This window comes from Ascidiella aspersa, chromosome 4, assembly GCF_963924565.1.
Source record: "Ascidiella aspersa chromosome 4, kaAscAspe10.2, whole genome shotgun sequence".
Lineage (NCBI taxonomy): Eukaryota > Metazoa > Chordata > Ascidiacea > Phlebobranchia > Ascidiidae > Ascidiella > Ascidiella aspersa.
Window position 1 is genome coordinate 14,489,561 of NC_139450.1, and position 12,099 is coordinate 14,501,659.

The following is a 12,099-nucleotide window of genomic DNA, read 5'->3' on the forward strand; positions in this document are numbered from 1 at the left end:
GATAAACTTTCAAAACTATCGTTTTCTTTTACCTACTTTTTCGCAAATAAGCCATGTGAAAATACCAAAGCTAGAAAAATATCAGAAATGTTCAGTGAATATAGATAGTGTCATATTTGTTGGGCAAAAAACAAAACAATACCGTCGTGTAGTGAAATGAAATAAAATCACTGAACGAAATATATATTGCAACTAACAAAGAGCGGTCAACAAACAAATGAAGCGTTTTATGAGGACTCAAGCCATAAAGCTGAAATTAGAATAATATAAACTTCGAAATAAAACTCAGTTCGGAATAAGACCAACCAAAATAAGACTAATACCTAATAGTCGTAGTAACGCCTAAAACTAAATAAGACCTAAACTCATCAGAATAAGACCTAAATGGCCAGAGTAAGGCTCATGCAACCTTTTTACCTAACCAAGAATCTCACAACTACAACTTCACCAATAATTCCCATGAGAATTTTAACACTAGCCCAATTTCCAACCCCACACATACCCCGTACCCCTAACTTGGATTTATTATTTTGTTGGTCTTGATGCTATGTTATGATATATTATTCTGATTTAAATATTGTTGCTTTGTATGTCTTATAGTGCGTTCCCGTTCATACTTCGGAGGTTCCCTTCCTACTCTTCGACAGTACTGATTAAGTATTGATTGTTTGTTCCCAACACACGAAAACACCGCGTGAACAAATAGGTGAGGAACGGTGCAGATTACAGGAAAATTCAGACGGGGCTGTTTACCGACAGCCTGAAACATCACGGCTCGTTGCGCAGGGAACGTAGGTAGGTACCCCCATCAACAGGAGGTGGGGCGGTTTCAGTTGCAATTACGGAGTTAAAGCAATGCTTAAGGGTGTGAAGCTCAGTCGTTACAGCTTTCAGTTTGCTATACTTTGTACGAGTGAGGCTCAGTGATTGTGAGCAGCAGTTCTTTAAATGCGCCGCAGGTTTTTGTTGACAAGATTTTGGAAAAGTTTTTCTCTTGAGTTATATGCAACACTATCGTCTGATACAATAAAAAAATAGATACGTTAGATGTAGACGTTTCAGCAAGTATTAATCAATAATATTTAGGCACTACTTTTCGAAAAAGGGTATCGACAATCTACTCGGCAGATCAGTAGTTTTGAATTATCTGAATTAGGTGTAATATTTAAGCCAAGTTTTCAAGATCAGTGTAATATTTAGGCCTATTTAAGATGAGTTTCACATGAAAGCCACAAATATTCTAATGTCAAATATTTTCGTGTCGTACTAAGCTTTTGCGTTTCTTTTATCCAGCCATATTTCATCAAAAGGAGCACATGTCAGTGGTGAAACCCTGCAATGTAGTCGCAGCGGCGATAATGATCGCGGCTCTGCGCCTTCACGACAGCGCGTTAGTGGCGGAGGGCGCCCAGACCTCGCTGTTTTTCGCCTGGAACGACAATCGCAGCGTTATGGGCGTGCGCAACTGCACATGCGGCGAACTGGACCTGCACTGCGCCTTCGTACCTGGCTTTTGCACATGCGTCAACATTACATTGGACGAGGTGGCGACGGTGGCCGAACGCGCCAGGTCCAACGGGACAGTAAGCTGGTGGAACGACAGGGAAGTTGTGATCTGCTGTGAAGGAGCGCAGACTACAAACGTCCTGGAACAAGTGCTCGTGCAGCTTGTCGACTTTTCCTTCTGCGAGGAACTCAAGTTCTACGAGTGTCACAACCTTACACCGAGTGACGAGCAAGCGGCCTACGCGGTGTACGGACTTCGAGAACTAAGCGCCCGAACTGTTACGAACGTCGAGCATCCGAAAAAAGCCTTCGACCTTGAAGACCCGGATGGCGACTTGACCGACGACTCGCGCCTCTACCGCGATCACCACGTGGCCGTGGTTAGCAGGAATATAGTGGACGGAGAGCGGGATCTAAAAGCAATTAGCTTTATCCACGAGCAGAGCGACGAAGCGTTGCCGTCTCTGGTGCAGGCTGCTATTGAGAGGAGTCCGAGCTCTATTCGGTCCAAGTCCGACGGGACGTTCATGTGGACGCCAATTTATAGCGACCCTATACGATAGATTTTTGTTGGCTTATGGCGTACAAAACTATAGCTGTGTGGTCTTTATTTTTGCATTTTGCTTTCGACTTTACAGTTGAAATCGTATGGTGTTGTGCAGCTGCGGCAGTGTTATGTTGCGCTAATATTAATGTTGTAAATGTATTTATTTTTATTTTCGTTGTGATGCTCGCCAATCATATCAACCAAAAACTGCATGGATAACACACGTGTACATAAAAAAAAATGTGGAATCAAGGTGGCGCAAAGACTGAAGTCTCCGTGTAAGCGCGTTTATGTATTGTATCCACATGTTGACATAATTCACTATGAGCATAAAGACGATCGATTGTTGGACGTCAAACGACGATGGCTAAGAATTAAGATATTACATCAACAAATCTGTACAAGATTATTAAATCAAGCAAATTTGAGAGGTTAAAAAAGTTTTTCCCGTAGAATACTGCGACAGAATTTGAAACAACAATATTATCACTACACTTTAATTAAAAAAATTGAACTATGCCAAAGTGACAAAAAGGAAAAATATCATAAAAACCAACATTACAAGGGTTCTAATATGGTGTTCTACTCTACTAGTAATCCACCAGGTAAGCAAAATATACAAAATATTTTAAAAGATTGCGCTTTAAATATTGAATATTTTGCGTCTCCTAAGTTCACTCGCCAAAAACGTAAAATCAGCCAACTCTTCATTCCAAAACAAACGTATAGTTTTCCGTTAAGAGAGGCGGGACAATAGTACGTAACAAGTGGGAAACAATAACCACTGTACTTCACTTTGTTGCGAGCACGTCACCAATTGCGAGTGTAAAGCATTCGCTCGCGCGAATTCACTCGCTTAGTTGAAAAGAAGAGGTCTTCAACAGTTTCGATAGCTTGGCGCAGAGCTTCGAGCGCACACGTCCGTCCTTGTGGTGGCGGTTAATAGGTGGTCTTATTTAACAAAATCAGCAGTTTTGTACTGTTTACTAGTCGTTATTATATAGGAGATCTGCGTTTAAAGCGGCCTTTACACATTGGAGTGGGCATCCGGACTGGCAAGGCAAGAAAAGCAAGCAGGTATATCAAAGAAGGCATGGCGCTTACAGCTGGTTTTAAGGTGGTTTGGCAGCAAGTTAGTGGCAACGAGTGTACAGTCCTTAATCAGTCTTTACACATATAGATTGTTGCCGTTCGCTGTCAGTCGAGCGCAAAGCGACAAGGGGTTGGGCCTCGAAAATTTCAACCACAGGCGCTTTAAGGCACATATAATCCAACGCGACACGACCCAACTGGCGTGAATGGCTCGATGAAGGAAAGCGGCCGTCGCGGAAGTGGATTAGTCGAGTGGTTATGGAGGTCGCGAGGTGCTTGGCGTGCAAGGGCAAGCCGGAGAGGTGACAGGGACAATGGAATCGCTGGCCTGCTGCTCGAAAGCACAAGGGCCGCCTTCATATGCCGTTTGTTTTCGACCGCAAAGCACACAGGACGCGCTTCCACTTCGGAGGGACGATTGATCCCAAGGCAAGGCCGTCAGATATGCCCATTGCCCAGACGCATTGGCGCATCTCGCTTGAAAAGCCAGGGGTCGCGAAACGGACAGAAAGATTTGCGTTTGGTGAGAAGCCTCGGTGCAGCTTGAATAGCTAGTGATCGATATTCGAAATCAATAGGAACATGGTGTGTTTTGTTATGTGTTTTTAGTAAGGTCAAGGTCGTATGGTGCTTTTGGTTAGGAAACCAGCAGGCAAACCAGGCAAAAGCAAAGCAATCACCTTTCGGGCAAAGTTAGACAGTTTAGTATTACGTGAAACTGCATAATATTTGAGGTTATCCGGTGGTTTAGTTTTGTTTTTACATTTGAATGATGGAGTTTACAGTCCTTATAACTACCATATCGAGAAGAGGCTAAACAACAGGTTTATTTACTTTTTGAAGTGCTAGATACAGTGATTCCCAAACTGTGTGCCGCGGCACACTAGTGTGCGTCGAAAGATTGTCAAGTGTGCCGCGACACTTTTTGTAATTTTGGAAAATAAGTTATTTGTACTGCCAATGTGCATACACGACACGTTACCATTTTCGACCTAAATACGCTCTATCCATTACAAATTACTAATATTGAGACATTTACATATAGTTTGTCGTGTGTTAAGGACAATCTTAAAACTACTCTATGTTGTTCTGTTAAGAGGGTGTCGCGAAATAGTTAATAATGTTTTAGTGTGCCGCAAGCTAAAAAAAAGTTTAAGAGCCTCTGTGTTAGAAGATGTTGGTAACGAAAAGGTACATTGTCTTCAAGACCAGTTGGGCCAATTTTAACAAGAAATAGTAGAAAGGTTATCATCGGCGTCTAATGTAAATATAATAAGTTATTTGCAAGACGACGAACAACAGACGTTTCACACGACTTTCAAAACGCCAGCCTGGCCATTTTGAATGGATGTTATAGCTGGCCTTCAGGGCCGCAATCTGCTTCCAGGTGTAAAGCCCAGAACAAGTGATCCGTGGTGTCGCGAACAGACGTGTTGTTTGCTTTCGGCATTTGGGGAGCAGGGGTAGGCGGAACAGTCGCACCTACACACGTAAACATTCGACAAAAAGCGGAACGAAGGCAGAGCGGGGAGTGGCGGCAAAATAAAAGGCCACCGTAAGGTTGCGCGGCATAGCGGCTTTACTTATATGCGACCGCGGACTGCTAAACCCAATACTCATTTTCGGGTGAGTGTGAAACAGGTGCAGGCCGTTATGGGACTGGGAGCTTTGTCAGGTCAGGAAAGTATGGTTTTGAAATAAGCTAGGCACGACACGACCGACACGTCTTAGATTTGGCGCTCGGTTTTAAAAGTAGCTTCGCTAAACTCGCTAACTGGAAGACAAATCAGTTCTGTTTCTTTAGTTGTAGTTTTGTTAGCCAAATCGGTGCAGCTCTATACGGTGTGTAACAATTTTGCAAACGTAAATACAATTTTAAAGATAACAACATTTTTTTAGAAATTTAAAGCTCAAAGAGGTACGTTAGAACCTGTATCTTACATTTACCAGGGAAGGACAGAAAATCAAATTGTTGGTAGAAAAACAGCGCTGGTCAAGACCTTAACTTTATTAATGTATTATAAAGTAGCTCAGACACAACTGCAAGGTTCTACCTTGATCCAGCAACATCAGTTTAATTCCAGTTGCAAAAAAAAATTATTTATTGATTTATTTCGGTTGCAAAATTAACATAGCATCTCTCAATATGCTTCTGTTTTAACCAGATGCAGCGAGCCGCCTGTAGGTTTTTGGCAGCGACAGAAGCGAGAAGCCCTCTTCGTCTTATCGCGCTGTGCTGTCTGTCGCTTGTCGCACATTCCGGGGTCGTCCTGCTCAGCGACACGCCGACGCTGGGTCTGGACCGCTGCACCTGTGGCGAAAACTTTACGGCAGAGGACTGCAACGCCAGGGTTGATGAGCTAAAGGTTCGCGGCTGCGAATGCACGCGCTTGAGCGAGGTAGAAGTCAAACAAGCTGCGGAAAACGCGAGTGCGCGCAACGCGACGACTTGGGAGGATCGGACTGGCGATACGCGCGTGTGTTGCTTCGGACTGCTAAATGCGAGCCGCCTGCTGCGAAACGCGCTCGACTTTGGCTACGTGCGCCGCTTAACGCTTGACAATTGCGGGCGGACGATCGGCGGCGGCGCGGATAGAGTGGTGACGCTCTTCGGGTTGAAGAAGTTGGCGCTTTACGAAGGCGACCGCAACCGCAGCATCGACTTCGTCGCAAACGACCTCACCGACCTCTCGGCCACTTACAGACGCCATCACGTGGCGTTCGTGGCGCCGCGGGCGGTGCAAGCGATGCGGGCGTCGCGCGGAAGGCCCTGGAAGATCTGGAGCTTCGTGGCGTCGGCCGATTGCGCGCCGCACAGCGACGTTATCAGGACTGCGCTGAACCGCGCGCCGCGAGTGATACGGTCTGGACCGAATGACACTTTCATGGCGACGACCATTTATGTTGATAATTAATTAATTAGCGACGACGCCCGATGGGTGGGGAAACGCCGTTTTTTGTCGCTGTGGCGCGCTGGTAAGCGACACGCTTCTACTACAGCAAAGCAATGGCAATTTGAGAAACCAGAAAGTTGAACAGGAAAAATTTGAGCAAAAAACACTAAATCAATTAATTTGTGCAAATTGCTTTTCTATCTATCACTTGCTGCCTGTGGCCCTAACTCAAACAATTCGCCTCTAATGTTCCCGATCGGATTAGGAAACACGTCACATGCTTTACCATATTTATTTAACTGTCCGACGATTGCATTTATATGCTATAAATATAAAAAATAAAAAGTGTTAGAAAAAAAAATCGGCGCAAACCATGCTTGTATTTCGTACTGAAAAGCAGATATAGCATTCTGTCAAATAGGTTTAGACTGAAGGTGAAGTGTTTGATAACAAAGGAGTGGCGCTGATAAATTGATCGAAGCAGCTCGGCATTAATGGCCTTGTCAAGGGTAGGGTAGGTAAAGATAGATTGTTTTTGTAGATCAAGGGGTTTACGGATGGAAGCCTGTTTCGAGGTTTGGCCGATTTTAAAATAGTTCTGCTCGGCCGATAACAAACATTTCCCACTATACACATATAGGCTTCAAGGGAATTGGACTTGACATGGTTTCCCAAATTTTGTCTAGATTTCAACAGAATGACGCCATACCGTTGAAATCGAATAAGTCAGTAAAAGCAAATCTATACAAGTCCCATAAAGGCGGAATCTAAAAACGGGGTTCGGGCCAAGCCTATGAAAGGAATTGTGATGATTTCGGTGATTATGCAGTGTAAACAGCGCAGAATAGTCTATAATAAGGTTCATTTTCTACATTCGTTCAAACGTTCTAAACCAGGTTTCCACCCACACTGGAGGATTTGGTTTCATATCACGTTCTATAACTTTGAAACGGGAAATCAAAATCCACTGGTGAATGAAAAAAGGTTAATAACTCAACAAATACGAATTCTAAAGGCGTATAGTTTCAACAATAATTATCTCTCTAACAGTTACGAATGGTTTACAAAGGTTTTTGGAACACAAATCACCAATATTTAGCATAGATTTACGAACAGTATGCTGTTAGCGTTGGATGTCCAGTTATTTTACGTATGTACAACTACGATTGTATTTAGTAATAAGCACACTTTAAGAAAATAAAAAACGGGTCGTAAGGTAAAAACATCTACTCAAACTACGTTATACATGTAGAAACATGGAAAACGTGTAACGGCAATTCGCAAAAAAGAAACTTACTGGCACTGGCGCTGTACTTGTTCCGGGGCATACGCTTACGGTTCCAGCGGTTGCTGCCGCGGCCGAAGCTGGTGAGGGTGCCCACCCCCTGCTGCTGGCGCGCCACTCGTTGTGAGTTTAGCGCCGTCATCGACTGAGCGCTCGTTATGAACGGAGTGAAGCGACCCTCTGCAAAACACAGCAAATTTGGTGATTTTTAACATTTAACATAATTAAATAATGATCTAAATAATATTCTTCTCCATGTAGTTTTTTCATATCAAGGCGGCATCAGACTCGTAAACCCTCCCGGGTTATTCGGTGTCACCTTGCTAAAGCGCATGTTCAATTTCTCGCGAACTTTGATCAATATTACATATGAAAAATGCGTATGGCAAAATAAATACTTTGAATAGTTGAACATCGTTGGAGCGTGCTTTTTGACGTTTTCAAATGTGATAACAAAACTAGCAACCGACCAGGAGGGCTGTTAATTTTTGCACACATCAAATGTCGGAATAAAGCAAAAAGAGCTGCTTGAGTAACGTTTCTGTGCGAAGCACAATTGTCATGAGTCCGTGCACGCACTTATGTTTACTCCTAAAGTGAAAACGAAATGGACAGTAGCGCGTAAGATTTTATCGACGTTCAAATATTTGCTGTCTAGCCTTATCGCGCGGTATATTAGAAAAATTTGTTATCCACAATACAAAAAAATGGTAAATGCGCGAACTATAGTTGCAATTCTATGACGTACTTTTTATTTAAACAAGTTTAACAACATGTTCCGAAAACAGTTTTATTGTTTAAATATATAAGACAAAGCCTATAAGAGCGAGAGAATATTTTCGTTAAATGTACAACAATTATTGCTAGAAATGTTTTGTTTACATTTAGGAAAAAAATGTTTAATATAGAAATTGGTTTGTAATGGTGCAGAAGATAATAATACTGTCGTTACTTGTCGTACAATTTACAGGCTTACATTCTACAAATAACTAAAAAAAATCTGGAGTCGATTTTTTTGGCCTTTTGAGATTTTTTTTTGTAATGTTGGTTATTGTTGCATCTAATCTTTTACCACGTACGCAAAGTGCCCAAATTATCAAAGGCAAAAGTGCCTAAATAGCCTGTCTCCGCGAAAAGACCGTTTTGGTTCTTTACTTTTTTGTCTGCTGCTGACGTCAATATCAAGAGAGGCGTCGTGTGGCGGACAAGCGTAGCGTGCTCCAGCCGCCCATTGGACAAAACTAAACGCCCTTGTTGCTGCGGTTTTAACAGTAAGTATTTCTCACTTAATCGAGAAACGGTTGTTTTTCTAGGTAACGGGATTAAATGTTTCGGCATCAGGAAACTTACGCCGACATCGTGCTACTAACCAGACAATGGAATAGTTTGATTGAGGTTTGCCAGTGCTCCGCAACCGGTGTGCCGTGGCACACTGATGTGCCGCGAGACCATGCCAGGTGTGCCGCGACGTTCCTGGAGGTGTGTTACTTGCGTTTTTAAGTGAACTTATTAATCAGTAGAATTAACGCAAAAACTGGATATCGCATCATGGCAATTATTTTAAACTTATGCTAAAATCCAGGTGTAATATTATGGCCTTTCCATAGTCGTTTAAACAGTTTTTAAAACCTATGTTACCTTCTTTTACCGGAAATTAAGTATTAAAATAGGTTTTTTGACTCACTCAACTTCCAGGAACTACACCAGGAGTACAGACTTACGATAAATATTTTCAAACATTACGCGAAAGTGTAAAAGGGAGATTAACCATGCGCTCGAAACCTATGAAACATCATTGTAAATACATTATTGGCAGTATGTGACTGTAAAATTAATAATTAGTTTTGGCAGCGGTTTCGAAAAATAAATTAAGCAACAAAATACAAAGCACCAAGGTCAGGTTTCATTTTTCGAATGCTATTAAAAGCCCTCTGCTCTGATCAGGTATTGCAAGGGGGTACAATTTTCAGAACTTTGACTGGGCTAGAAATTTTAGGAAGTCTGCAAAACCGCAAAATAAGAAATGAAAGGAATGTAATACATAAAATTTTCGGCGCCTTCAGCGCGTTTCATCATAGATCAAGTCATGCCTATTTAGATTGACTGCATACGACATTTCGTGATATTGTCATTTGTCAATCGACATACAGTTCGTAGGTGCGCCGCCAAATTGTTTTAACTCTGTTGGTGTGCCGCAAGTGAAAAAAGGTTGCGGAGCACTGGTTAAGGCGAAGGTTTAATGGTCTTTTGACAGAGTTTTTCCGAAAATTACTCCGAGAATCAACAAAATAAAAATCGAAAATGGAAACTGGCATAAAGCATAAGCCACGTAAACCCGGAACACTCACGTCCGTAGGGCTTGGGACTGGTGATGGCCAGGTGGGACACCGGCAGTATCTCGAGCTTCACTTGGTCAGAAGAGGTCTGCAGCATGTCGGACGCCTCGCGCACACTCACAGACCCGTTGCCCATGGAAACGTTGTCGATGGAAAGGATCTGGTCGCCAATGTGCAGAGCTCCGCATCTACGCGCATTGAGAAGGAATGAAGTCAATGCGGCAAAGTACTCGCATTCTTTTGTAATGACCTTATTTCAATGCACTTGTCTGGGATATTTTAATCACTTAATTGACTGTGGAGCTTTTATAACATTCTTCAAATTGCTTCGATGACACCATTACTTCTTGTACCCTAAGGTCAGCAAGTTTAGATATATGATATATTTCACGACAATAACTCAACGTAACCGTATATTTAGATTAAATTAAAATACAAAAATGCCTTGATTTGTTTTTAACTAAAAACTTTAAATAGGATCTACTAGATGGCGAGTTGCAGATTTAATTTAAAGAGCAAATATTTCAAAATACCGGGCAATTTCTCATCATCAACTTGGTGTGTGCTTACCAGTAGTTTAGGGCCAGCCACTGAATAGTCAAAAAATGCCTGTCAATTACGTCTAGTTATTGGCAAACATTGCGCGGTCAGATTACGGTAACTGGACGCCGCGCACCGCTGGCCAAGTTTACGACTGGATTGTCCAGTGTTTGAAATTGCGAGATTTAACAACGATCTAGTTACCGAAAAATGTTTCTTGCACTCGCGCGAGTGTTGACGAAACGGCCTGAATGTATATAACCCGGCACCGCGTACAATACAAACTTTTTACTTTCCCAGTCAAGACGGGGAGCCGCGACTAATCCCGTGATCAAATAAAGCAATTCGTCTTCATACTTCACCCTAGCATAGGTCCGACATCGACAAAAGGACAACGTCTGATGCTAATCGCTCAACGTCGACCGCGACAAGGCAGCTTATCAACGAGGCAAAGATTACGAAGAACCACAACCCATTACCCGAAAGCGTTAAACATGACTGGGGCAGTTTATTTTTACGGTTACTAAGAAAAAAATGAACAAAACAATGATTTTGAAGGTTTTTCTGTATTTGGAGTAATTTGTCAAAGAATAGAGGTGCGATTGCAGCAGAACAAAGTATATTTCACACATTTTTGTTCGAACTCATTTTTGGTCATTTTACGGTGCGTTTACGGTATAAAATTGCGATTTAATGAGCACGATTTGTATACTTTCAAAACCGCAAAACCATTAACCTTTACGCCAGATTTCGATTTGCCTAAAATTTGTTATTTGTACCGACAATATCAGTCGAATTCGACCGCAGCCCACCCTGGAGCTCCTCCTAAATGTACACGTGTTGTCTATACTTGTGCCAATAGCAAAATAAAGTTCCATTCACCTGTCCGAAATGCTGGCGGGCTTGACGCGCTCGATACAGATCACTGGTTTCTTGCGGTGGGTCGACTTGGTTAGGGTAATCCCCAGCTCGGCGCCGGGCGTCTTGGAAACTTCGACCAGCAGAGGGCCAGTGGCGTTGGCGACCGCGTCTGTTTCGCAACAAAACACCAATATTAAACTTCATTCATCAAATTAGGCCAGGGGTTCTTAAACTGGGGTCCATGAACCCCTTGGGGGTCGGTCCGTGAACTAGTTTAAGGTTTAATTGAAATATTAGTGTATTATTTAAGGAGTAATCAATTTTTCGTATTTTGACTCTACTTCATTTTCACATTTTTTGAACCATAATCACCATATTCCTAAAGTCCATTTGTATTGTGACGTCAATTTATGACGTCCCTTTTGAAATTTTTTTGCCTAACGTGCTTCACGCGAAATAAAAAATTTAGGGGTTCGCGGTAAAAAAAATTGAAGAATCCCAGAGTTGGGCGCATATTAGAAACATATATTATAGAAAAATACACTTCGAAAATAAATGACGATATCAGTTGTTCTGGATTTACAAAAAAAGCGAAACCACAACGCCAATAATGAGTGTGAGTAATTGCTTTGGCGCCGGCAGTTAGTACGGAAACCGTTGTGCAAAAAGGCCGAGTCACGCAATTATCGAATGAAAAAAATTCCTTCAACTTCCAGGCGGCAATTTAAAGCTTCGTCCAAATCAAGTTAAGCGGTAAAAATAATCGGTTTAAATCTGACATGGTGCAATTAACGCTACGGCCACATTTGTAGATGTGAAATTTCTCCTGAATAAAGACTTAGTGATATGACGTAACTACTCGCAGATAATGACGTCAGTTGTCAACGATAGACTTCATAAAATGAACAGTTTGTACGTCTTAAATATAAAATTTTTAAGTAAAAATCGATTTCAAGAGGTAAATGCACTAGTACAGGCCACAGGGCCTTCTTAAAAACAAAAAAACTTTGTAACTTTAAAAAAAACAACTAACTTTTG

General features: G+C 42.1%; 3 protein-coding genes across 3 annotated transcripts in view; 2 read left to right on the forward strand and 1 right to left on the reverse strand.

Moving 5' to 3' along the window:
- LOC146148087 (glutamate receptor-interacting protein 2-like) overlaps positions 1 to 12,099 on the reverse strand; it is a 38,369-nt gene that overhangs the window by 16,160 nt on the left and 10,110 nt on the right. The window contains exons 8-10 of the mRNA XM_083388402.1: positions 11,083 to 11,230; positions 9,673 to 9,848; positions 7,337 to 7,504 (exon numbers count right to left, since the gene is read on the reverse strand). Coding sequence (XP_083244528.1) covers positions 7,337 to 7,504; positions 9,673 to 9,848; positions 11,083 to 11,230 — 492 coding nt within the window. The remainder of the gene's footprint in view (positions 1 to 7,336; positions 7,505 to 9,672; positions 9,849 to 11,082; positions 11,231 to 12,099) is intronic.
- LOC146148089 (uncharacterized) lies at positions 982 to 2,212 on the forward strand. Its single transcript, XM_083388403.1, has one exon. It carries the CDS (start codon positions 1,317 to 1,319, stop codon positions 2,067 to 2,069), a length of 753 nt encoding a protein of 250 aa, XP_083244529.1. The 5' UTR covers positions 982 to 1,316; the 3' UTR covers positions 2,070 to 2,212.
- On the forward strand, positions 2,628 to 6,265 carry LOC146148090 (uncharacterized). Its single transcript, XM_083386760.1, has 3 exons — positions 2,628 to 2,658; positions 3,058 to 3,185; positions 5,311 to 6,265. Exons 1-3 carry the CDS (start codon positions 2,628 to 2,630, stop codon positions 6,058 to 6,060), a joined length of 909 nt encoding a protein of 302 aa, XP_083242886.1. The 3' UTR covers positions 6,061 to 6,265.